The 27,905-nt window shown below is 45.7% G+C and overlaps 1 protein-coding gene across 7 annotated transcripts in view; it reads right to left on the bottom strand.

Annotated features, from left to right (window-relative positions):
* FARP2 (FERM, ARH/RhoGEF and pleckstrin domain protein 2) overlaps positions 1-27,905 on the bottom strand; it is a 191,931-nt gene that overhangs the window by 84,339 nt on the left and 79,687 nt on the right. For all 7 annotated transcript variants that reach the window (XM_045029426.1, XM_045029425.1, XM_045029428.1 and 4 more), the window contains exons 6-9: positions 21,760-21,857; positions 19,818-19,932; positions 12,279-12,426; positions 7,609-7,704 (exon numbers count right to left, since the gene is read on the bottom strand). In XM_045029426.1, the coding sequence (XP_044885361.1) occupies positions 7,609-7,704; positions 12,279-12,426; positions 19,818-19,932; positions 21,760-21,857 (457 nt within the window). The remainder of the gene's footprint in view (positions 1-7,608; positions 7,705-12,278; positions 12,427-19,817; positions 19,933-21,759; positions 21,858-27,905) is intronic.

Raw genomic sequence — 27,905 nt, 5'->3', positions numbered from 1 at the left:
AGGGAGACCCCCACTTTCAGAAGATCTGGTAGATCACATAGGGGTGGAGTGACCACTCATGGCGAGACGAGAAGGTTCTGCTGAGGTGATCTGCCAATACATTTCTGGCTCTGGGGATGTGTGCTGCCACAAGATGAATGGCATGCCGCACACAAGTCCCAGAGCCAGAAGGCTTCCTGGCAGAGGGCTGACGACCTGGCTCTGCCTTGCTTGAGGATATAAAACATGGTGGTGGTATTGTCCATCAGAACTTGAACCACTGTCTTGTAACTGGGACTGAAAAGCCTGGCAGGCCGGGCGAACTGTCCAAAGCTCCCTGACATTTATGTAGCAGGAGCGTTGACTTCCAACCAGTGGCCCGGTATACTGAGCTCACCCAGGTGGGCTCCCCAGCCCAGATCTGAGGCGTCAGACACCAGAGTTAGCAACTGGGATGGGGCCGCGAAGGGGACTCCCTGCAACACCAACATGGGGTCCAACCACTACACCAGCGATGACCGGATGTGGTCCGGCACCTTGACTACCAGGTCCAGGTCATGTTTGACATTGGTCTACATCCCCAGCAACCAAGACAGCAACTGCCGGAGGTGAAGCCAGGCATAATGGACCATGTGAGTACAGGCAGCCATGTGGCCTAGCAATGTTAGCAAGTGCAGGCGGTGGTGAGCAGATGGCCCTCACACAGGATATTACATCCAACATGGCTCAGAAACGGGTTTCCGGAAAGAATGTCCTGGTCCATATGGAATCAAGGACCACCCCGATGAACTCTATCCATTGCACTGGTACAAGGGACAATTTCTTTCCGTTTACTAACAGGCCCATGTCACAGCATGTGTACCACACTAGACCGAGGCTGCTCTGCACTTAATCCCACAATCTGCCCTTGATGAGCCAATCGTTGAGATAAGGATAGACCTGGACCCCCAGACCCCTCAGGTAAGCAGCTACTGGGGCCATACATTTTGTAAAGACCCGCGAGGCCGAGGAGAGGCCAAAGGGAAGCACCATGAACTGGAAATGGTGCTGGTCCTCCATAAAACGGAGGAACTGTCTCTGTCCTTGGAAAATAGAGATATGGAAATAAGCATCTTTCAAGTCAAGAGACCAGTCTACCGGATCCAGGGAGAGGATGATGGAGTCCAGGGATACCATGCGAAACTTAAACTTCTTGAGGTACTTGTTGAGCCGTCGCAGGTCCAGAATGGGGTTGTAGGCCCTCGTTTACTTTTGGGATCAGGAAATAGAGAGAGTAGAAACCTTTCCCCCTCATTTCCTAAGGGACCGCCTCCACCACCATCCAGTTATAGGAGGTTGTCCACCTCCTGAATGAGGAGTTGCTCATGAGAAGGGTCCCTGAAGAGGGATGAGGAAGAGCGGAATGGAAGGGGGGTGGCTGAAAACTGAAGGGTGTAGCCCAGTGACAATTTCTAGCACTCAACGGTCCAAGGTGATTCTCGACTAGGCCAAACAGTAGGGATGGAGACAGCTGAAGAAAAGATGGGCGGGTCCTAGGAGATGACTGGGTCATCACTCTCAAGTGCACCCTCAAAATGCCCATTTCTGGCCCCCATGGTGTTTCGCTGGGCCAAGCTGCAAAGGTGAACGGGAGGAGGAAAGGCTGCAGCGACTAAACCCAGTGTCCCTTCTCCTCGTAGATTTCTACGAGGCTGCCAAGGCTGCTGTATGCTCCTCAACAAGGGCCCCAAACTCTTGGGCCACCTCCTGCGACATGGAGTCCTTAAACTTGTGGAGGGAGTCCCACAGGTTAAAATTATAACACCCAAAAGAGCCTGGTGGTTCACAACCTGGAATTGGAGACTGGCCGTGGAATAAAATTTTCCTCTCACAAGGGTCCAGTCTCTTGGTCTCCTTATTTTTAGAGTGGAACTAGCATGCCCTTGCTTGTCCTTTTCATTGGCCGTCAACACAACCCCGAGAGCAGGTGGTATAAAAGTATTCGAACCCCTTGGTGGGGACAAAATACTTTTTCTTGGACCTCTTGGAAGTGGGCAGGATGGAAGACAGGCTTTGACAGAGGGCTCTGGCAATGTTCAGGACCCCTTTATGCACCAGGAGGGTAACACGTGCAGGGGTGGATGCGGAGAGCACATTGAACGAAGTGTCTGATTGCTCTGCCATCTCTTCCGCCTCTAGGCCTAAGTTAGCGGCCACCCATTGAAGCAGGACTTGGTGCTCCTTAAAGTTGTCCAGTGGGCTAGCACGGGAGGGCTCCGCCACCACCTCATCTGGAAAGGATGACTACAACTGAACCACCAGGGGAGGGCCCGGGGCATCATCCCCCATATCGGAAGGGGGTCTTGGGGTGGGCACCTGTCGCTCCACCTCAGCGCCTACCAGCACTTCCTGCACTGATTGGACTTTGTCCAACAGGGCAACCGACGACTGGTAAGATGGGGGCATAGGCATAACCGGCATTCCCCAGGCATTCCAGTAAAGCTATTGCACTGGCCACTGGTCCTGCCGCCAGGTTGGCAGAGCTGAGGCAGATGCTGTAGAAATCCTCTGGTGACCAGGACGGGGCCATCGATGCCCGAGTCTGGCAGCTAACTGTCTCTGTGGGTAACCGCTGGCTCGAATAGTCATACCAGTGCTGGGAGTAGAGGCAGTGGTGCTGTGTTGGGGAGCATCCCCGGGGTTTCGGATGCAGTGACCATTGGTGCAAAGATGACCAGAGCCAACTGTACAGTGACCAGCGCGTCTCTCTGGCGAGGCCCAGCACAAGGGCAGAGATCAGGAGCATGGTGCCAGCAATCTGTAGAAGTGAACCGGTGACCTGGCTGATGTGGACACCAATGGCATGGTGACGAAGGGCTCTGCCTTGGCTCCAGAGACCAGTGGTGCTCACTCGCCTTCTGGGAGGCTTTCATGGCTTGCCCTCGTAGTGAGCCTTCGCCAGGTCGAATGCTGCACATGCTGCCGGCTGGGGTGGGAGAGTCCTTTGCTCTCTGGGCGCTGGGAGCTGATAAGGTGTTGACTGAGCCATCAGTCTAGGTTCCCTACTGCTCCCAGGAGTTGGTGGTAGATCCCTTAGTGCAGTAAAAGGAGGTCACCTCAGGGACATGGCTATGGCCTTGCCTTTGCCCAATGCCCCTTGGTTCGACTTGCTCAGTGCCAGGTCCCTCTTTTTGGTCTTTTTCTTGGGCACCCGCAAAGGGGACCAGTGCAGGGTAGAGCCCGGTGCCAAAGGTGCACTACGCACCAAGGCTTAAGTGCTGGGTGTTGTGTCCAGCCAGGCCAGCTCCAAGGCTGGCTGAAGAGTAGCCTCCATGAGGAGGGCCCTCAAGTGAATGTCATGTTCTTTCTATGTCTTGGGATGAAAGTTCTTACAGATGTAATATTTTTCTTTGACATGAGATTCCCCCAGGCACTTCAGACAGCTACCATGCTGGTCACTAACAGGCATAGGCCTTCTGCAGTCAGAGCAGGGCTTAAAACCTAGAGACTAGGGCATGCCCCACTTGGGGCAAAGTCCCCGCTGGGACCCTAACTAACTACAGTACTTAACAGCTACTTACTAACTAATCTACAATATATCAAACTATTTACAGCTGGAACATGAGGTTTGAAGAGTAGAAAATAACGCCGACCACTTGCAAAGCAAGGGAGAGAGGGGCTCCGACCAACCACCATAGGTGGTAAGGAGGAACTGAGAGGGCGTAGGGCTGGCAGTGCCTGATATACTGACACATGAGTGCAGCACTCAAGGGGGCACCACAGCTGACCCTACAGATACCGCTAAGGCAAAAGTCTCTGACAACTGTGCACAAACCTGGAATAGAATTGACATGAGCAAGCACTCAAAGAACACTCAGCTGCAATTATATTCCTCAACACACTTACCATAAGAATATAGTTACTGGGCTCACAGACAACACTGTTCTGTAACTATACACTCTAAAATACTGTGAATTTACCAGAAAAAATTGTCTATTGAAATAAAATATGCAAACAACTTTTTGACATAAGGTTAAATATTAAAATCATTAGATTTAAGTACAACTTTAATTCACTAAAATGGTAATTCCATGCACTACATAGACTCCATCTAAACTTTATTCTGCATGCATTTCAAATACTAGCAAAGATTAATGGAGCTGCCCTGCAGATAGCCGAGACCTTTGTGCCTTACTGCACTGGGCCAGTTATCACAAAATCATAAAAAGGTAGGCCTGGAAGGGACTTCAACAAGTCATCAAGTCCAGCCCCTGCACTGAGGCAGGAACAAGTAAATTTAGACCATCCCTGACAGGTATTTCTCCAGCCAGTTCTTAAGAACTTCCAATTATGGGGATTCCATGAACTTCCTTGGGAAACCTATTCCAGATCTTAACTACCCATATAGTTGGAAAGTTTTTCCTAATTCCTAACCTAAATCCCTCTTGCTGCAGATTAAGCCCATTACTTCTTGTCCTATCTTCAACGTACATGGAGAGTAACTGATCACAGTCCTCTTTATAACAGACTTTAGCATATTTGAAGACTGTTCTCAGGTCCCGTTTCCCCCTCTCCTCCCCGGTCTTTTCTTAACGTCTCCTCAAAGGTCGGGTTTTCTAAAACTTTTATCATTTTTGGTGCTTTCCTTTGGACTCTTTTCAGTTTGTCCACGTATTTTCTAAAGTGTGGTGCCCAGAATTGGATACCGTACTCCAGCTGAGGCCTCACCAGTGCCAAGTAGAGTGGAACAATGACCTCCCATGTCTTACAAACAACACTCCTTTTAATATATCCCAGAATATTAGCCTTTTTTTTTTGCGCAACTCATCACATTGTTCACTCATATTCAATTTGTGATGCACTATAACACCAGATCCTTTTCAGCAGTACCACCATCTAGCCAGTTAGTCCCCATTTTGTAGTTGTGCATTTGATTTTTTCTTTTTAAGTGAAGTACTTGCTGGATGCCATGGCTACAGTACTTTGACTTATCCTTACTGAATTTCATCTTGTTGAACTCTGACCAAGTCTCCAATTTGTCAAGGTCAGTTTGAATTCTAATCCTGTCCCCCAAAGTGTTTGCATCCTCTCCCAGCAGGGTGTCATCCACAAATTTTGTAAGTATACTGTCCACTCCCTTATCCAAGTCATCAGTAAAAATACTGAATAGTACTAGACCCAGGACTGACCACCAAATACATCCTCTTAGTTTTACAGCCGACCATTGACAACTACTTTTTGAGTACAGTCTTTCAACAGTTGTGCACCCACCTTACAGTAATTTCATTTAGACCATATTTCCTTCGTTTGTTCATGTGGGACTATGTCTAAACTCTTACTAAAATCAAGATAATACCACATTACTGCTCCCTCCCTCTTGTGGTGCCTACGCCAGTAACCCAAAAGAAGAAAATTAAGTTGATTTGGCATGATTTGTTCTTGACAAATCCATGCTGGCTATTCCTTATAACTATTATCCTCTACATGCTTACAAATTGATTGTTTAATAATTTGTTCCAGTATCTTTCTATGTATTGAAGTTAGGCTAACTGGTCTATAATTTCCCAAGTTGTCTTTGTTCCCCTTTTTTAAGATAGAGACGTTAGCCCTTTTCCAGCCCTCTGGGACCACAGCCTCAGTTCTCAAAAGGTAACTGCTAACAGTTCAAAATTGCTTTAGCTAGTTCTTTAGGTACCCTAGGATGAATTTCATTGGGCCCTGCTACATATATCTAACTTATCTGAATATTGTTTAACCTTTCCCTATTTTGGCTTCCACTCCTTCCCCCTTGTCATTAATATTGTTTTGAGTATCTGGTCACCATTAAACTTTTTACTGAAGACTGAAGCAAGAGAGGTATTAAACAACTCAGCCTTATTGATGTCATGTTATTAGCTCTCCTTCCCCACTAAGTAGAGGGCCTACACTTCCCTTAGTCTTTCTCTTGCTTCTAATGTGTTAAAAGGCAATAAGAAGAGGTTCTTTAATGTTCCTTACTAAGTATAACTCATTTTGTGCCTTAGCCTTTCTGATTTTATCCCTACATGTTCATGTTATCCTTTGGTACTCCTCCTTAGCAATTCGTCCATGTTTCCACTTTCCATAGGAGTCCTTTTTGACTTTCAGGTCATTAAAGAGCTCCTGATAGAGCCATATTGGCCTCTTAGTAGTCCTCCTATCTTTCCTTTGCATCAAGATAGTTTGCAGTTGTGCGTTAAATATGGTCTCCTTGAGAAACTGCCAGCTATCCTGGACTCCTTTATCCCTTAGATTTTCTTCCCAGTTCTCTGAGTTTGTTAAAGTCTGCTTTTTTGAAGTCCACTGTCCTTATTCTGCTGCTCTCACGCCTACCTTTTCTTAGGATCATTATATCTATTACTTCATGATAATTTTCACCCATACGGTCTTCCACTTTCAGATTCACTACTAATTCCTTCATCTTGGTCAGAATCGAGTCTCAAATGACTATTTCCCTGGTTACTTCCTCCACTTTCTAAAAACACAAAGTTGTCCCTAGTACATTCCAAGAACTTGTTGGAAATGTATTTTGCCATACTACTTTTTGAACAGATGTCTGAGTAGTTAAAGTCTCCCATTACTACCAGGTCTCCAGTTTTGGATATATCTGTTCATTCCCTTCCATGAAAAACCTACAGAAGGAAAAAGTTTACTGCAAAAATTAAGTGGATTGAAAATTGGGATAAACATGCCACATTCTCCCCTTGCATATGTGATTAGCAATGGGGTGCAGGTGCAGAGTCTAATCTGGCAACCATGTGGAGCCCAGGAATCTGAAGCAAATTTTGGCCCCAAACCCTACAGATCTCCAAACATCTGCTGCAGGAGTGCCTGCTCTTTTATGAACCCCTCATACCCTTAACTCCAGCAATGGGCAGCATGACTCACACAACTGCCATAACTGCATACTACATAACACCCAGAGGTACACTAAAGCCACAGAAAGAAACTAGCAGCAAGCTGAAACAAGCAGCATTAGCTCCCAAGTGGCAATTTGCCCCATAATTGAGCTCCAAAGTTCTAGGCTCATGGTGTATAGAGTGTCTGCTCAGAAATTCCAACCCCTTATGGCTGGCCATGACTTCTTCAGTCTTGCATATTTGACAACACATATCACTGTAAACAGGATTGTCCAGCACTTCAGTTGGTGGTAGGCCTGCCTAATAGCCTCTCATCCTTGTCACCCAATCCAAACAGACCTCTTTTTTGAACTTTTGTTTCTCTCCCCACCATGGACCCAAAATACTAGTTTTAGCTATAGGCAAATTTACATATGAAGCACCAGTACTATAAGCAACATTCCTATTAAAAAGAAAATACACAGGAATTACATACTGAACAATTTACTCAGAACTCTCGATACTATTTGATATTTTAAAATACACGTGCTTATGTCTAATGAGAGCCAAGACAGGTATAGGAAGTGGAAAGCCTTAGAAGAGCAAAGTAGAGACATTGAGGAAGTGGGGGATTCAGTTATTGTAGTAAAGGTACGATGAAGCCAAAAAGTATCCTTTAGGGCATTTTAAAAAAATCCACTTGCTTTACAAAATTATAGCCTTAAGCATTTCTACTAACAGTTAGAAGACTTGTTTCAAACAGTGCCATAGCTATAGGTATGGCTAGACTTACATGGACTTCTGGGTGTAGCTTGATAAGAAACCTTTTTCTCTTGAAGCTTAATTTACGGACCTTAGACCAGTTGAAGGTGTTGATTTTTGTGGTACCCTAAATGAAAAACAAAATTATTTATGGCTAGCAAGAAATGTTTATACTGTCAAGTTGTATTTGGAACAGCAACAAATATCCCTCCTTGCCCCCACAATTCATTGTACTCAAATCTATTTTCAATTTATTCCTTTGATCAGGCTTTATCTGCTTTGCAATATCATTCATAGATTAATAGAAAACATAGGGTCTTCAAGCAGATATTAAAGGACAATAACTTGTGATATATACAAGTTTTAAATAGGTATTTTTGGTTTTTTGTAGACTTTCCGTTGTTCATTCTACCCAAGGGTAGCGCTACAAAATCCAATTTAACTGCTCACCTGGGTTGAGTTTCCCAGTTGCCATCAATATCTGCAGAAGTTACTCATCTTGTGCAGTAAAAATGGTTCTTCGAGATGCGTCCCCATATGAGTGCTCCACCATAGGTGTGTCTACGTCCTTGCGCTGATGATCGGAGAACTTAAGTAGCAGTGCCCATTGGGCCCACACATGTACTGTCTCTCCTCGTGCTGTACCATGAGGCTAGCCAGCGCATACAGGCTAATCATCCTCAGTGCCTTCTCTACCAGACTCATAAATGAGAACTCCGAACTAGAAGGGAGGAGAGCAGGTTGTGGAGCACCTATAGAGGGACACATCTTGAAGAACCATTGTTACTGAACAAGGTGAGCAACTTCTTCTTCGAGTAGCATTCCTATGGGTGCTCCACTTTAGGTGACTCCCAAGCAGTACCCCTTTTGGAGGGCTGGGACTTCAAAGTTGGGTTAGTTACAGATGATAGTACTGTGAAGGAGAAGATGGCATCGGAGGTGGAGTCCCCAGTGATCGCATAGTGTTGTGAAAAAGTGTGGACTGAAGCCCATGTCCCAACTCCGCAGATCTCTGTGATGGGACATCCTTGAAGAAGGTGACAGATGAGAAGATCAATCTTGTGGAATGTATACAAATTGGGGGGTGGGGAGGAGGAGATCACGTTAAGAATTTGGTAGCACTGTCTGATGCAATTTAAGACTCACTTAAGAGAGTCTTTGGGCTAATATTGCTGAGCCCTTGGATCTTTCCACCACAGAGGTGAAAAGTCTAGGGGACTTCCTGAAGGCCTTTGTCTTATCACGATAGAAGGCCATGGCTCTCCTGACATCTAGGGTATGTAGTATAACCTCCCTATTGTCTTGGTGAGGCTTGGTGTAGAAGACTGGAAAGTGAATTGATTCATGTGAAACGGGGAGGTTACCCTAGGGATGAATTTTGGATGTAGCCTGAGTATAACCTTGTCTGGAAAGAATACTGTGTAAGGGAGATACGCCATCAGAGCTGCTATCTCTGCAGCTATTAAGGCGGCTGTTTTCACTGATAGGTATGTTAGCGAACAGGTGGCCACTGGTTCAAAGGGGGGCCTAGTCAGCACTTTCAGAACCAGGTTTAGCTCCCACCTAAGGGTAGGGAATTGAGGCTGAGGGAAGAGGTTTATGATACCCTTAAGGAATCTTTTAGTGGTTGGGTGCGACGGCACCAATAAAAGGCTGTAATAGCTGATAGATGGACCCTAAGAGAGCTTAGGAATAATCCTGACTTTTTAAGGGTCAGAGCATAGACTAGAATATGTGGAAGAGTTAATGATGTTGGAGACATTTATTGGAAAATGCAACAAATCTGAAACCTGGACCATTTCTGACAGTAAGTATGTTGTGTGGTGGACTTTCTACTGTATAAATAGAACCTCCTCTACTTCCTTTGAGCATGAACTTTCTAGGTGCTGGAACCAAGCAGGAGCCTGTGAAAGGAGGTGCAGATAGGTCGGGAAAGAGATCAGTGGGCACATCGCAAGCTGTGTCAGGAAAGGATACCAGGTCTGCCTCAGCCAAGTAGGAGCAATCAGGATGACATGAGTTCCATCCCTGTTTATTTTTAACAAGAGCTTCAGCAGAAGAGGAAACTGAGGAAAGGTGGAAAGAAGGTCCTTGTCCCAGGGAAGAAGAAAAGCATCGCCCAGAGACTGTTGTCCCATCTCCACCCTGGAGCAGTAGCATCGACACTTCTTGTCCTGGTGAGTGGCGAACAAGTCTATGGATGGTGTTTCCCATCGTGTGAACAGGTTGTGGAGTACTGATAAGTGCATCTCCCACTCATGATTGTGTGGGAATTTGCAACTGAGGTTGTCCACCATTGAGTTCTGCGTGCCCGGGAGGTAAGCTGCAGCATAATGTGATGTGAGAGATGCACGAGTTCTATAGTCTCACAGCCTCCACGCATAGGGAGGGCGACCTGGCCCCCGGCGACGGCTGATATAATACATGCAGGCTATGTTGTCTGTTAGGATCTTTGCATGTGATCCTGCGATCAGCAGAAGAAAACGGGCGCAGGCATTCCTGACCGCTCTCAGTTTGAGGAGATCAAAGTGTAGAGACATCTCCATACGTGACCATTTGCCTTGTGTCATGAGGCCATTTAAAATGTGCTCCCCACCCTATGAGTGGTGAGTTGGTGGTAAGAAAGAATGATGGTGACATGTACGAGAAGGGGATCCTTTTGCACACACTGGTTGCAAGGATGTTGCACCAGTTTAAGGATGTTTTGAGCCTGGTGGGTAGTGACAGGTTTGTCCAGCCTGTCCCTGTTTGGTCTGTAAACTGAACTAAACCATAGTTGGAGGCATCACATGTGGAATTTGGTGTGTGGTATCACCACAATGCCTGCTACCATGTGTCCAAAGAGTTGGAGACAGAGTCAGGGCAGTATCTGTGGACTGTACTGAATGGTGTTTAGGAGTGAAACCAGGGATAGGAACTTGTGCTGAGGTAGGAGAGCTTTTGCCTGTATGGCGCTGTGACAGGGTGTGCATACCCCGCACTAGGAGAGAAAGGTTTAATCCCACACTATGGGCAGAGGAAGTCCCGCCCCTCAGACCGTGCTGAGCATGCTCCAACTGCTGTGCTACTATAAAGATGAGCAGCTCAGCTCAGCCTGGGCTGGTCACTGAGGAGGAAGCACAATTGGTGGAGGCTCCAGGCCAGGAATTGCTACAGCCCCTAACTACGAGAACCAGATATCCCAGGGACTACACCAGAGACGTGCTATCTACACCCGATCGGCAGGAGTCAGAATTCCAGGGAGCTACCCACACCAGGGAACCCGGAGACCCCAACGATACACAGTCTACAGCTTCAGGAAACACAGTAGGAAGTGGCCCAGGGAGGCAGAATGAGTGGTATCTCCCACCTGTGTAAGGTCAGCGTGTTGCAGTAGGATCCCCGCTGCCTGGGTGGTGAACGCACACACCACTGACAGGGCCCTGGGCTGGGAGCTGGTGGAGTTGGGTGGGCTGGGATCCCGCTAGCCCAGTCGCCACCCAACCCGGATCTGGCCATGGATGGTTGCATCAGTTGTGGAAAGTGGTCTCGCGGTGCCTCAACCTGCCCGTCAAAAGGAGTATTTACATGCAGGTTGGGACAAGGTTTGCAGACCAGACAGTTTGTGCTTCAGGAATTTCCCTTTCTTCCTCTGTGGTTCTTAACGGTGCTGAGGTTACTAATGAGCCACATATGATCTGTGTTGAGAATGGGGACTAAAACGCCTCTTTTACCCCAGTGTACAGATTCCCAGCAACCTCAGGGTAGCCCTGGAATCCTTCAGGGTATGAAGGGAGGCGTTGGTCTTTTTGGCAAAGAGCTTCGTACCCTCAAAAGGAAGATCTTCCACTATGGACTGCACCTCTTTCAGGAATCCTGATAAGTGGAGCCATGATGCTTGTTGCATCACCATCGCTGTGGAGATGGACCTACCTGCCGTGCTGGTGGCATCGAGGGCCGATTGTAGTGATGTTTTTGCTACTAATCGTCCCTCTTCTATGATGGCTTTAAAGTATTGCCGATGTCCCTTGGCCCGTTTGTCAATAAAGTCGTTGAGTTTGTAAATGGTTAGCCCGCACACTCTGTGCAGCATGAGGAGAGACAATGCATGTGCAGGCCCAACGGACACAGCTACCAAAGTTCTCTAATCAGGAGCACAGGGATGAAGATACACCTACAGTGGAGCACCCATAGGGCCATATGAGCAAATGCTGAGGGAACTGGGTATGTTTAATTTGGAAAAAGAGGAGATTAAGGAGGGGACATGATAGCGGTCTTCAAATACTTGAAAAGCTGCCATAATAAAAGATGGAGAAAGCTGGTTCTCTCTTGCCACAGAGGGCAGCACAAGAGGCAATGGGTTCAAACTACAGCATAGCATATTTAGATTAAATCTCAGGGAAAACTTCCTAACTGTAAGAACACTTGAACAATGGAACAGACTGCCAAGGGAGGTTGTAGAAGCTCCTTCACTGGAAGTTTTCAAAAGGAGGCTGGATAGCCATCTGTCTTGGATGGTTTAGCGGTAACAAATCCTGCATCTTGGCAGAGGGTTAGACAGGATGACCTTTGTGGTCCCTTTCTGACCCTATGATTCTGTGATATAAGCTCAGCTATTAAAAAAAGTCAGAAGAGATTTTTAGATTAAAGTGACTGAGAGTTACTTAAGGAATTATAATCAAAAGGAAGATGTACGTATCTGGTATTATTTCCCCAACCTACCTGGAATACTAGTACGCCCATGTGTGAAACAGCCAGGCTAATTTTTGACCCCTCGCGGTCAGATGCAAGGTGGAATCTAACGCCATACATCTCCAGTTTCCGAGCAATTTCAAGCACCTGGAAATCTGACTCAGCAGGAGTTTGGCCCCTCCAATAAGGAACAGAAGCATAAAAATAGAGAATATTAAAAACAACATGATTTTATAATACTTCCAAAGGGTCCAAAGTAATTAATCTATATGTCCAGAACTAAGCAATAATTTTCTGCCTAATTTACACCGACAATTTCACTCCATGAAAGTATTACTGCTACCTTTGTAATTTGACTAACAAAATGTATCTGGGGGAAACCGATACAGAGAAGCAAATGAAAACTGGTATGAAGGTTATCTGATTCAAAACCTAGGAGGTCAACAGATCACTGTCCAAACAGGAATCCTGTTCAGTTTGATTTCTTGCTTAGGAATACATTGATATACTCAGAAAACAAGGGGGAAATTGAGAATATTGCATAACAGCATGACAGAAACATAGCAAAAGTTGCAACAATACAGGACAATCTAAAATGGGATTATAAAATCGGATCAGAATTATACAGATAGCATTGTATGAAATTAAGTATACTGTACATTTGAAGCATATGCACTTCATTTAATAAAAAAAAAATCTAGGAAAACCTAATATAATCAGGCTCTATGCATTCCATGATTCTATAGTCATAGAATTTACGCACTGCCACAGAACTGTAATCCAAAAACCCTAGGTCTCTTTTAAAAATATCACATTTATACCCTTTACAGTTGCTTAGATAATGGTGAAAACCAATGGAGTTTGCAAACTTTGAGTTTACAAAGAGCCTGAAATAATTGTTCAGAGAGGTGTGACTTGCCATCAGACTTCATGATGCCAGTGTCACAGAATTCAGCACATTTTTTGCCATGGAATTGCCCCCCCATCTTCCTGCACTGCCAAAACATGCTTGCACCTTCTCGTTTTCCATCTTTCCCCACCGGGGGAGTCAATTGGATTTCAGCATACACTTCCATAGAGCACAGCAGCAGGGCATCAGGAAAACAAGTCAAGTCTAGCTTGCTGCCAGGGAGTGGGTGGAACCTGAAGTGTAGACTGTCCAGCTGAGTTTGCCAGGATGAACACCACGATAGACAGACAATACCACAGGAACAGAGAAGATGAGATACTGAAGTTGGCTTCAAGCTCCCCATTTCCGTGATACATATTGAGGTAAGGAGCTATTGAGCAAGGCCACCTGGACAACATTTTAACTGCTGAGACCCATAGATGTGGACTGCCCAGAAAACAGTGAAAAATGAAGATCTTCAAGAGTAACCTTTACTGAAAATAATGACCGCCAAATTTCCATCAAATTAGTGTTTTCAACTGTAAGTCATAGCTTGTGAATTTGAGAATTAAGGATATTTCACAAAGCCAGAATAAAAAGAACATTAACATAGAATTTAGGAGTTCTTACCACACACTTTAGTCCCACAGTGCTGCAGAATACACAAGGGTCTGATTATAATAGGAGTTTGGTGTAACTGACTGACAAAGGCAACCTCAAAATTTAGAGGTTCCGCAACGTAACACTATACTAAAAAGATCCCACAATGATTACTATAGCACTATTTCTGATCAAGTGCTATTTTTGCCATCTACATTACTGCACTGCATACAAAAAAGGCAACAAATGGAATTATCATACAGTTTAATGGAAGGAAACTGGATGATGGAGGAAGGGTAGGGGGCTGGGAAAAATAAAGGAACTCAGCAATGTTTGCTTAGAACTGACTAGCCTCAACACAGGCTGTATTTATGTATGCCATGTTAAAACATGCTTTCAGAAAAAAAAATGTACCCAGGGAACAGCTCTCCCCCGCAATAGATATTCAATTAGTTTAGAATAGACTATATGCTATTTAGGGTATGATCTGTCTATTTTTGTATACTATCCTGTGCCAAGTGTAACATGAGCATTAAATAAATGAACAATATTTCCTGCAATAACCTTTCCTTCTTCTAGCCTTTTTTTTAAAGATGCCTTCTCCTAACAGTTTATAGAGTTACCATTAAGACCAGACATCTTTGTTCTATTTCTATAAAGTAATGTTTTTCTGTTGAACATGTTCAGATAAATTAATAATAATTAAAGTCGAATTTATGGAAATAGGGACCTCTTAACTGTATGTATAGACCATCTTTAAAATTAATACCACTACAACCACAGAACCCATTCAGAATGCAATCCTTTTAAATATGAAAAAGTACTGCAGGAATCATGATTCTCTCACTCTTACAAGTGGTTACATACTGGAAAATCATTGTACCACACACGTTCTGGGTGAGTACAAGTGGTTAAAACATTCAGTATAGTTTCTACAGCTTTATTCTGTAAGAACGAGTACTTGTGGCACCTTAGAGACTAACAAATTTATTTGGGCACAAGCTTTTGTGGGCTATAACCCACTTCATCAGATGCATGGAGTGGAAAATACAGTAGGAAGATATATATAACAGTAGATGAAAAGATGGGAGTTGCCTTACCAAGTGGGGGGGGGGGGTGGTAGAGACAATTCAGTTAAAGAGGGCTATTATCAACAGGTTGAAAAAAATCACTTTTGTAGTGGTAATCCAGATGGCCCATTTCAAACAGTTGACAAGAAGGTATGAGTAACAGTAGGGGGAAATTAGCATAATAAATTTGTTAGTCTCTAAAGTACCCAGGGCCGCCCAGAGGATTCAGGAGGCCTGGGGCAAAGCAATTTTAGGGGCCCCTTCCATAAAAAAAAAGTTGCAATATTATAGAATACTATATTCTCGTGGGGGCCCCTGCAGGGCCTGGGGCAAATTGCCCCACTTGCCCCCCCCTCTGGGCAGCCCTGAAGGTGCCACTAGTACTCGTTGTTGTTTTTGCTGATACAGACTAACACGACTACCACTCTGAAACCTGCTTTATTCTGTATTAACTTTGAAAAAATATCCATCTTCACAATGGCAAAGCCTGAAAAGATTTTTTCCCCCAATTACAAAAATTTCAGGGGTTCAAAAGGAGTTCAATATTTTTAAAGATTTAGTCTATATTGTGTTTTTCATCAAATTTGGGTATGATGTAGCCAAATAAATTTTACATACAAAGTATAATTACAACAGCATAACTTTTGTGAGCAGATAAGGCCTAAGTTGCATCTCTGTGGGATAAGTGGTAAAAGGTTGGAAATATAAATTTTGGCCATAAATTCACACATTACACAACTTCAAGCATAGTGTGTACAACACAATGAGACAAACTCATTCCTGGTATAATGCCACAATCTCAGAAAGAGGATGTTAGGGCTTCATGTGGTAAAAAATAAAATTACGGAAATGTGGTAAAACATGGTGGCTGGAGAATTTGGCATATGTCCAATAAAACTTCTAGGCACAAACTCAGGTGAGTAACTTGAGTACTATTTTATTACGTATAAAATCTGCTAGAGTTTAACTATTCAAATTTACCTAATAAAGTTAAGAGCACAATAACTGCCTGCACCTACAATAGAAGGAACTTTCTAAAGTGGGGAAAACTAGGAATGAAGCCAAGCAGCTCATACTGCACAGAACACATTTATAAATGAGAAGCCATTTCAAAGTAATTATCCTCAGATGTTTGCTGTAGACTAATCTGCACAGACTGGTCTGAAAACAATCTGGTCTAATTTTGTTCATCCATTAAGTAGATAAATCTACTTAGGCTTCCCCAAGTCAATGGATGACAACCTGCCAATTAAAGGTATTTTCCAACAAGAACTGCCTTCAGTACAGAAGGTCTCAATGCAAGGTTTCCTTACAGCTGGATCCATATGTAGACAATATTTATTATCACAACATCCATACAGTAATGGGGAAGATCAAACTCAAACCCAGATACAGATACGTGTCCTTTGCTTTATATAGTTTTTTAAACCTACAATTAATTTATTTTATGGCTTGAAGAGGCAAAAGCATTGCATATTTAGAAATTGCACTGGTGAGAAAAGTAGAATTTCAGATTCTGCACGAGGATCTATATTCACAACCTATTTCCAAAGAAACCTCGATGAGGCTGGCTTTAGCACAAGATAACTGTGTTACAAGGGTCAGGATACTGATTTGCCTGATGACCATTCAAGACCAAGACCACTGTGGCTCTTCTGCTGTCACCTTGTTCTCTTCCCACCCTCCAGCCACAAAATTGTTATATTCACTTATTGTGTATTGTTTAAATCCTAAATTGTGCACTCTTTGAGGCAGGAACTGGCCTTGTGTTGTTTGTATAATGCCTAGTACAAGAGAAGTCTTTTAGGTATACCAGAATATAAAGTGGTCAACTTTGAATCTTGCAGAGGTACATATCTACTGAGCTGTACCATTAATAGACTATTTTGGCACCGAGTAAACAGATCTGACAGTTTAAATGTAGAAGCCATATTTTACACACAAAAAATGAATCACTCATTTTAAGCAGCACAATATAAGCCAGAGGTCAGCAACCTATGGCACACGTGCCAAAGACTGATTTTTAATGGCACGCTGCTGCCTGTCAGAGTCCCAGCAGGCAGCAGCATGCCATTAAAAATCCTGGCCAGCCTGCTCTTCTCCGCCCTCCACTCCCCCAACTTCCCCCCCGTGGGGGCAGGGGGCAGAAGGTTGGTCCTGCTGGCTCCCCTGCCTCTTCCCTGGGTTCCTGCCCCTCCTCTGCCTCTCTGTCCCTCCCTCCCTCCCAGCCGATCAGCTGATGACCCTTGCAAGGGAGGGGGTCGGGAAGGAGGAGAGTCAGCGTGCTCACTGCTCCCGGTGGAGGCAGAGAAGCAGAGAAGAAGTGGAGGCAGGGCCTTGGGTGGGTGGAATAGGGGCATATCCCCTCCAGCCCCCAGTCTTGACCCCCCCCCCCACACACACACCTCCTAGCCCTCTGCCATGACCCCACACACACACACACACCCCAGCCCTCTGCCCTGAGCCGCCCCCCCCCCCAGGCCCGTGCCCTGAGCCCTGCACCCCCCGCATACACACCCAGCCCTCTGCTTGACTCCTTCACACACACCCCCACGATCCCAGTCCTGAATCTGGCATCCCCACACATACCCAGCTCCCCCGCCCTGACACCTGCACCCTCCTCACATGCCCCCAGCCCTCTGCCCTGACTCTTGCAGCCCCCCACATACCCAGCCCCCCACCCCACCAACCCCCCACATCTTGACTCTTGCACGCCCCCATATCCCCACCCCCACTCTGAGCACCAAACGGGAACTCCTGCACACCCCCATTCCCACCTGCACCCCTCGCACCAAATGGGAGCTGCCCAGGTAAGTGCCCCACACCCAAACCTCCTGCCCCAACCCTGAGCCAGATTTTCATTCTAGCTCCTGGCCAGACCCTTCACCCCTAGCCCTGTGCTCAGTGCACTCCCACCCTCAGCTCAGTGCAGAGAGAGGAAGAGAATGGGCCAGAACCAGGGAGAAGGTAGGTACCCACTGTATGTGGGCAGGGCCGGGATCCCAGACCACCAGCGGGCTGAGCAGGTCTGGCAGCTGGGATCCCGGCTGGCAGGAGCCGGCGGATGGAACCCCTGAGTGGTTGTTCAGAGTTGCAAACATTTCAGAGTTATGAACAACCTCCATTCCCGAGGTTTTTGTAACTCTGAGGTTCTACAGTACTATTTTATGGTCACTTCTGTCCCACAGATTTTCAACTTTTCTATTCTCTTTATACTTCACAGAGTATAAAATACCCATACTATGGAATTTATTTATAATTAATTAATTATAAACAAGGCCCTATGTAACCAGTGGCAAGTAGAAATTATATTCTGCAACTGAAAATTCTGGGACAGTCTTACACAAACTATAAAATACTTAAAGAAATTAAAATAGAAAAGGAATTAGTTTTAAACCACTACTACTCAGACCATAAGGTCTTTAGCAAAGAAGGCCATCATGATAATGCATACAGTATTAAAACTGTATTGTAAAGTTAGTGCAGGTGAACAGCATGTTTTCATCCTCCTTATTTCTCCGTACCTCCCACAAAGTTAAAAACATTATTAGCTCTAATGATACTTCCTTTGTCTAACAAAAATGAATGGCAGTTAAAAGAAAAAATGCACCCTGTATGAGTGACCACTAATGAGGTTGCTGCAGTCTACTGTATTTGGCAAGGTTTAGAGCAGGGGTCTCAAACTCAAATGACTACAAGGGCCACATGAGGTCTAGTGAACTGGCCCAAGGGCCGCATCACTGACACCCTCACCGCCCCCGCCCCCACTCTTCCCCTTCCATGAGGCCCCATCCCTGCCCACCCCTTCCCACCCCCTTCCCCAAAGTCCCCACCCCAACGCTGCCCCTTTCCTGTCACTAGGGGGTGCAGAAGGGGTTCAGGGTGTGGCAGGGGGCTCAGGGCAGGGAGTTGGTGTGTGGGGTGCAAGAGGGAGGAGGGGTGCGGCAGGGGATTGGGGTGCAGGGTGCAGCAGGTGGCTCAGGGCAGGGAGTGCAGGAGGAGTGCGGGGTGTGGCAGAGGGCTCAGGGCAGGGAGTTGGGATGCAGGAGGGGTGCGGGATGCAGCAAGGGGCTCAGGGCAGGGAGTTGGGGTGCAGGAAGGGTGCGGGGTATGAGTTCTAGCCCGGCACCGCTTACCTAGAGCAGTTCCGTGGTGGCAGCGGCACGCATCGGGGCCAGGGCAGGCTCCTGGCCCCACGCCACTCTGCTCCAGGAAGCAGCTGGAACCGAGCAGGGATGGGCACAGGGTTCTGCTGCAGCTCCTCCAGGTACCTCCCATGAAGCTCCCATTGGCCGCAGTTTCCTGTTCCCAGCCAATGGGAGCTGCAGGGGGAGTACAATGAAGCGAGGCAACGCAGGAGCCTTCTGCCTCTCTCCTCCCTCCCCTAAAGGACGCACTGCCAGCCGCTTAAGGGAGTGGCGTGGGGCTCGCGGCGCCACAGGGGACAATCCCGCAGGCTGGATTCGGCCCATGGGCTGTAGTTTGCCCACCCCTGGACTGAAGGTAGGCAGAGCGGTGGGGGGGCGCGGGGAGCTTGGCAGGCTGCACAGAAGAGTCCATACAGCCGTGTGTTTGAGACCCTGGTTTAGAGTATAAACTGATGCCATTATTGTGGTTTTGCTTCCACCTACCAACAGCATTTAGCTTATGCCATCTATATGAAGAAGCAAGCACGTGTAAAATTGTAAATGGCCTGTACTTCAGTCTCCTGGGGAAAAGGTGTTCTGTGTCAGTTTGGCACTATTTACACTCCAATTAGATCAAACTGTGCTAGAACTTTTTAAACACATAACTAAGTATTTTGGGGGGTTAAAAACTGGGGGGGAGGAAGTTAGCTGTAGATGACGCCTAACTCAGTGCTCCTGCATCTAGATTCTTTTACTGCCCCCATCACCATGATATTTGAATTCCATCAAACAATTATCATCTTTCTAATTTCCCTGCACTGTTTCATCAATATGCTGTAATACTATAACATTTCCAAACAGCCCGCCAATAATCTGCACTTACAAGTGCTTCCTGTGAAAATCCAGTATCTTTCCTTGTACTCTTTCCTGGTTTGGCAAGTATTGATTTGTTTTTAGGTGATCACGATCCCCAGATTCATCAAAATCCCCAATCTCCGCTATGATAAAAAGTAATAGAACATGTCAGAATTTAAAGAAACAATACTTGAGTAAAGAAAATAAAGTTAATAATCCTCAATTCTAACTTTTCTATAAAATACCGTTTAGATAGTACTTTAACTTATTTGTTTTTATGATGATATTTATTGGCATTCCCACATCTACAAGTTTTCACGTGGGGTTTTTTCCATAAGAGACAGGACCAAACTATCAATCAATGAGTTACCTTTATCTCTAAAAAGTCATATCAGACTAATTCCTTCCAATACTGTGAACTAGGCAGCCATTGTTGGGACTTAAGTGTGGTCTACACACAAAGCTGCAGAGCAGTTTAAATGCAACTTCATGTTTAGCTTGCGCCTGTAATTTATAGGTGCAAACTAAATAGATTTAAACCAGGTTTAAACTGATGAATGTCCACATAGGGCTTTGCACCTTTTAATTAAAATTAGTTTTTAACAGATTTAAGTTAAACCAATGCAATATCTGTGTAGACAAGCTCAGAGTAGTTTTGTAGAATCATGATAAACATATTTCAGCTTAAGCTTCAAAAAGGACTGCTATAAACATCTCAGAATTTTTTTTTAAATAGTTATGAAAAATACCATGAAAGTACCTTGTTTAAAATTAGGCTGACCTATAAAGCCAAGAAGTTTTAAACATGATCATCTTGTAAATATATTAATCACAAAATATTTATATTCCTTTGTCACTTTTGCTTTTCTAGCATCCTAAGATTCACTCCTGAAATGTGGCCACAGATGTTGATACTTACTCAGCTGTTCCATGTTGATTTGAAGTTCTTTCAAAAACACAAGATAGTGCTAGAAAATCCTTGGCAAGTTTTCATAGCACAAATCACTGGACATTATGCAAGATAGATTTGCCTTCCAATAAGTGGAGTCATATTCCATTATTGTGTCTGAAGAGGTGTTTCTTAAAACATTTTTGGTTTGGGTGGGCAGGGAGAAAGGAAGAATGTATCCGCTTTGTCTTATATTTAAGATTTGTAAATAAATTTCATTGCTTGTCTCCTTTAATCCCTAGGGCCAGATTTTCAATGCTATTTTGGCACCTAAATGCCTTTGAAAATCTGGCCTTAGGGCCCTCAGGGCAAGCATCTTGAGGGTCCCTAAACAGAAACCAAGTCCATTGAGCCTCCACCTCGCTCCCAAACAGGAGCCCACCACCTGCCTTTCCAATTCTCCCTTCTCTCTAACTCTTCCTAGCAACAAGTCCTTCCCCAGAAGGACGATATTCTCACTATCAGGCTTGTTTTCTTGTGTTGCCAGACTCCTGCTCTAATTCCCTCCACTTCCTGCCTGCCCTCCATATGTACACTGCCTTGTAGCCTGAAGTTGATTTGGAAACTGATACTGGGAAGAATTAAGGCAGATAAGAAGGGAAGACCAGAAAATGAGCAAGATTACTGGCAGTGGGAAGAGAGCCAGGTGAGAGTTACAACAGATAAGATTCTTGACTCAGTCCCACCTTCCAGCAGCCAAAACTGTATTGCTTTTAAGCACAACACTCCAAAGTGGCCTCCTTCCCAACCCCATGAAAATTGGCCAATCCTCATTGTGTTAAATACATGGTGATCATCCAGTATGCAAAAGGTTAAAGATTAACCAGTTAAGTTTTTTTTAAATCAACATTACACTTGTGAAATAGAAAATACTTGTTTTAGGTTTTTTTTTTGTTTGTTTGGGTTTTTTTTTTATTATTATTATTGACATGCAGATAATGCTTTGCATGCGCTGATACATGATCTAGTTCAGTTTAACAGTGGCAACATCAGTTTATGCTAGGATAGCCAACATACTAACACTGCAAAAGATGAGAGATGATCAGAGCTGCTGTGTTGTCACTGCAGGTTAGTCGTTCCTCTGCCAAGTCTCTCTTGATTTGTAATGCAAACAGATACCTAAAAAGGAAGAGTGAAGAGTATAATCTTTTGATGAGCTAAAGAAAACAACTCAACACTACTTACACAAGCAGCTTCTACAAATATTCTTCAAAAAAGTACATAAAACAGAACTCATCATTTCTCAATGACAATCACATAAAATTAAAAAAGTAGTACATAACATAGGTAGGTCAAATCCCTAACCAATCTGGCCACATAAAGCAATTTAACAGTGTGATGGAGTCAACTGTCACAGGGGAACCAAACTCTTTGCAAAGCTTGGCTTATCAGAAAGCAGGTTTTAGAAAGTCTGTTTCGACCTCGGGATTAGATCTCGGTCATGGTTCAAAGGGTTTCATCTACCCACACAGTGGGGGAGGTGCATGGCTACTAATATCTTATTAGCAAAGTATGCGGAGAGTAGGAGGAGCCTGGGGTCCTATAAATCTTCTAACTCAGCCTGAGAAGATACAGCACTGGGGAAAAATGATATTGGACTTGAGACTTTGGCTGGAGCTTGCCTATTTAAAGAAACTACGGACTGTTCAGTGAGTAAAAACTTTGGGCAAGCTGATATACCAGTAGCTGTGGAGAAATGGGACTGAATGCAATGGGTGAGTCTGCTGATGTAATACTTGTATTTTAATAACTTGTCTGTCTGTTCTTCCTTCCCCCATCCCTGCCCTTATGTAGTAGGCAAATCATCTTGGCCCAACAGTGAGTACCCAGAGATAAGTGCATTTTTACCCCCAATCTCTGTTTTAAGAATTGATGATAAACCTTTGTAGCCTCAACCATCAAACCCACAGACTGACTTGCTATTCATTCTATGGGAGTAACATCAGAGCCTTTAATTTAACTGCTCAGCCCATCCTTCAGACCACTGATGGTTTGGGACTTTGTGAAGAAGCTTTACTTGGAATGGAAACAGACTGACTTCCCACTTCAAAAAAATTCTAACATGAGCATCCTATCAATTTCCTTGTTGATCAATCACAAAACCTGCAAGGTACACATTATTCTTAATTTACAGTTGGGGAAAACACCAATTATTTATATTAGAATAATTAAGGTTCTTTGATGTAGTCAGTGTAGAGCCCATTGTAGGTGCACATGTATCTCCTGTGCACGAGATCACCATCTTTTGAATAGCAGTTCTGTCAGGATTGAGCATGTGCCCTGTGGCTCCTCATGTTTCTATGAGAAGGCATAAAGGGTGGAATGGCCACCACACTTCCTCAGTTCCTGTGCAATTCAAAGTGCATTTTAGCTGAGGTCACCAAAAGCAGGGATAAAGCAGGGGTGGGCAAACTACAGCCCACAGGCCACTTCCAGCCCATCAGACTTTTTAATCTGACCCTCAAGCTCCTGTCAGGGAGTGAGGTCAGGGGCTTGCCCTGCTCCACACGTGCTGTGGCTCCACATGGCTCCTGGAACCAGCTATATGTCCCTGCTCTGGCTCCTACACATAGGGGCAGCCAGGGGGCTCTGCACACTGCCCCTGCCCCAAGCACCAGCTCTGCAGCTTCCACTGTCCAGGAGCTGTGGCCAGAGCTGTCTGGCCGGCACCTCCACGTAGAAGTCGGAGGTGGGACATGCCACTGCTTCTGGGAGCTGCTTGAGGTAAGCACCACGTGGGGCCTGCACCACGTGGGGCCTGCACCCCTGACCTCGTCCCATGTCTGAACTGCCCCCAGCCTTGATTCCCCCTGCCGCCCTCTGAACCCCTGGGTCCCAGCCTGGAGCACCTGTTGATACCCAAAACCCCTCAATCCCAAGCCCCACCCCAGAGTTTGCACCCCCAGCTGGAGCCCTCACCGCCTCCCACATCCCAACCCCCTGCCCCAGCCTGGAGCCCTCTCCCACACCCTGAACTCTTCATTTCTTGCCTCACCCAAGACCCCACCCCCAGCCACAGCCCTCACCCCCTTCCCTCACCCCAACCCCCAATTTCATGAGCATTCATGGCCCACCATATAATTTCCATACCCAGATGTGGCCCTCAGGCCAAAAAGTTTGCCCATCCCTGGGATAGAGGGTGGGTTGAATATTTCACACTGACATCTCAAAGAAGCAGTTACTGTAGGATAAGTAACAGTTCTTTATTCTTTGAGTATGTGGCAGTGTGGATCCCAATGTAGGTGACTGGCCGGCAGCACACCTTTGGGATGGTCGGATGAGAAGTATCAGCTGCCTCTATCAAACAGAGATTGTAGTACTGCTCTCCTAAAGTTGGCATCTACCTTGTCAGCTAGGTACAGTGTAGAATGCTTGACAAGAATTGGGGGGGGGCAAGGGGGGAGAGAATTACTCCATATCATTGCCTTACCAAGTTCAGAAATTGGCAAATTTCTGAAACGGGGAGCATGTCACTTGAGCTCTGATGGAGTACGCCTTCATGTTCAGTGAGAGAGGTGCACCAGCCAATTGTAAGATACAATAAGATACATTGTGTCATCCACTTAGATATTCTATGTGATGGCCTGACCTTATGGACTGCCCAACTATAGCCAGAAATAACCCAGGAGACAGTCTGAACAGCTTGGTTCTGTTTATGAAGTAACATAAGCCTCTGGAAATATCCAGTGTATGCAACTTCTCTCCTGAAGTAGCATGGAACTTCATGAAGTCCACAGGCAAGTTAACTAATTTTTACTCCTGGGGGAATTCTGCATCACTGTGCGTGTGCAGAATTCATGGCCCCCACCAGATTTCTTTGCTTCCCCACAGAAAAATGACTTCTGACAGGAAAGCGAAGGGAAGCTGCAAGAGCCATCATGCGCCCCTCTCGGCAACACAGGCAGCTTGGCTCAGTAGAGACGTAAATCACAGCCGGGGGAGGCGGGGGCGGGGCAGTCATGTGTGAGAGAGAGACAGACAGACAGACAGACTGACTCTCGGGCGCTCGGTGTGGAGGGGCAGGGCTTCAGAGTGTTTCTGAGGAGGTAGGCATGGGACAGGCTCTGTCCCTTCAGGCAGAGCAGAATGTAGCAGCCTGCCTGCTAAGTGAATTGTTCCCATTGTCTTTTTGAATTCCCCCAGGAGTATAAAACAGGTGTAAAAGTTTTAAGGCTCCTTCACATTGCCAGAGGGGTGTAAAAGACAGTATGGCCTTATAAATGTTTATGGGGATTTCATGATTAGAACTGGTCTAAATTTTTGGACTGAAAAAATTTCCTATCAAAATGTGCTCCATTAACTGTTTGCTACTGACCTTCCTGGAGATGATCAGTAGCCAATATAAATTGTGAGTTTGATTCCCCAGCCCTCAGTTGTCTATGATGCAACACTGATCATGTGGCTGTGTAGCGGGGTGATTACCCCGCTTCTGCCCTGAAGGGCTTAAAACAGCCCTGGGAGAGGGCTGTGGCAGGAAAAGCAGCTACTAGGCTGATTGGGGAAGCAGCTGCCGCTGGGCCACGCCCCAATCAGGCCTCAGCTGGCCCTATATAAGAGGCTGGGAGCCAGGAGCTCAACAGTCCCTCTCTGTGTTCAGAGAGAGAAGGGCCTGGCTGCAGGGAGGTTAACCAGTGGAGCAGGGCTGGGGAAAGGCCAAGGGAGCCAGGGAGCTCTGGCCTAGGAAAACCCCAGGCTGCAGGCCTGGTAAGGCCTATTAGGTATGGGGTTGCAGGGGCAGCCCACGGGTAGTCAGAGGCAGCAGGTCCAAACCCCTTTACCTGTGATTAGTGGCTTATACTGCAGTCTGCCCTAATGAACAGGGCCTAGATGGAGACTGGGCAGTAGCCAAGACTGAGGCAAAGTGGGGACAGTGGGTGGGGGTTCCCCTGGGAGAGGGAGACCCAGAACTGTGGGGATACTGTCAGGGGGCAGCACCCAGTTAAAGGGGCACCAGGGTCCTGGAAGGAACACAGGGGCCAGCAATGATAGCGGATCATCAGTTGACCGAGGGCGCTCCTGGGTCAAAGAGCTAATTCCCGGAGACAACCAGCAGGAGGCGCCACAGGGGTGAGTCCACTCGCTTACAGGTTGCATATATTCGTTGACTAATAACTAGAAATAAAGGGTCAAATCTAGCTACATTATGATTAGACAAGGGGGTTTGGGGATTTTCTCCAATGCTCCCCACTCCTATTCTCCATCTATTGCATTGTAGTTTAAATAAATTACTGAAATAATGGAAACCAGAGTGATTATATTGCCTTATTTTGACAAATAAAACATGCAGAATTTTAAAATATTGTGCACAGAATTCCTCCAGGAGGAATTGATTCAAATAGAACTCAGAACACCTTGGGGATGAAGTTTCAGCACTGCCTTGTGCCTATGAAATGCTGTGTAGGAAGGGTCACCTATAAGTGCTTGGAGCTCACTCTCTCTTCTAGCTGAAGTGACAGCAACTAGAAAGACAATCTTCAGTGAGATGAAGTAAGAAGCACTCTGAAAGGGGCTTGCAGGGAAGCATCTTGAGTAGCAACACGACAACAGTGAGGTCCCAGGCAGCAGCAAGTCCTTACTTCTGCTACCTTGGTAGCCAATTTTCTCAAAACACAAAAATCGACAGTGAGATCCAGCACAGGATCTAGTGCGCAAGTGCTTCCTTTAGGAAATTACTATGACACACTAAGACAGAACACCAAGATTCAGGTCTATAAGACAACTGTTATTCCTACACTCCTTTATGGATGCGTAACCTGGGTGACCTATTGACAGCACCTCAAGAGTTTGACTGATAGGTGTAGTAGGAAAAGAGCCTGAGATATAAGCCCTTGTATTAGAGGCCTGGTATGAGGCTTGAGCTAAAGTAGTGGGCAAGATTTGCTAATATAAAGTGAAGTTAGCAAAAGTTAGGCTATGAGCAAACGTCAGGCTCTGCCTGTTTGCAAGTTTACAGAATTTGGCAAGAACAGGCCTAATATTGCAGAAACACACGTTTTTAAAAAGTGCTAGGCACAGAATACTTACACAAACATCCCTATATTAAGGATGGTACAAAAACATTTCCCAAGGATAACAGGAACACACTGACCCCTTTTAAAATATAAGGTCAGGATGACAGCATAATAGAGATGTTTTGATTGAACCAACATGTATAAGGAGATGAGTGATAACTAGGCATGTCAGGGGGCAGTAACTATGTTAGAGGTGTAGTACGTAACTTGTTTATATTAGGTGTGACAAAGCTCCGACCTTGTCTCAGTGGGTCCTGTGCTTCCTGGTGGATTACGCTAGCCTCAGAGGCTCACTGTGACCCTCTACATAGCCCTTCTCTCTCTCTCAAGGTAAGGGTCACAGCCTACTGAGCCATTTTCATCATAAGCCAGCAAGGGAGATGAGGAGAAGCAACCCTCCCTCGCACAGTCTTTGTCTCCCAGTCTCAGTGAATTAACCGGGGGAGGGGGGAGCCTGGGCCTGCCCTCTATTCTGGGCCCTGGGACCCTAATAGTAGCAGCTATTGGTAGCTGGCTTTTTGCAAACAGGATGAGTACAATTCCCTGGGCCACTTCCCCACAGCAGCCCCCACTTCCTCAATATCTACTTCACCCTTACCTCAGGGCCTCCTTCCTTGTGCCTGATAGGGTTTGTACTGCTCAGTTTTTCCAGCAGCACAGCTTCCTACTACAGCTCCCGACACGCACATCCACCAGACCAACTGGGAGGCTTTTAACTAGTTTCAGCCAGCCCTGATTGGCTTCAGGTGTCCCAATTAACTTAGCTGTCTTCACTGCTTTCTGGAAGGATCTTAATTGGCCCCAGGTGTCTTAATTGACCTGGAGCAACTGCCATTTGCTTACCCTGGTAACAGGGATTTGTTTAGCTTGGGGCTAATATATCTGTCTCCCACTACTTTCTTATAGCCATCTGGCCTTGCCTCATCACATAGGGTATGAAGATGTGTTTTTGAGTGTGTGTTTTGGTCCAGCCGAGGGGGGAATGGAAAGTCCCGCAATTCTCTGAGCTGCGTTTACCATTATGGGCATACATGTTTCAGTATTTTTGTAGAGTTTTCTAGGTACTATTACCATGCTTTGTTGACAGTAAACCTGGCCTGGTGTCTTAACTGATTTTGTGATTATTGGACAGTTTGCTCAAGGTTTTCTGTGCTGG

Source organism: Mauremys mutica, chromosome 9 (genome assembly GCF_020497125.1).
Source record: "Mauremys mutica isolate MM-2020 ecotype Southern chromosome 9, ASM2049712v1, whole genome shotgun sequence".
NCBI classification, from domain to species: Eukaryota; Metazoa; Chordata; order Testudines; family Geoemydidae; genus Mauremys; species Mauremys mutica.
Note: the sequence above shows the minus strand (reverse complement) of the source record. Positions and strands in the feature narration are given on the sequence as shown.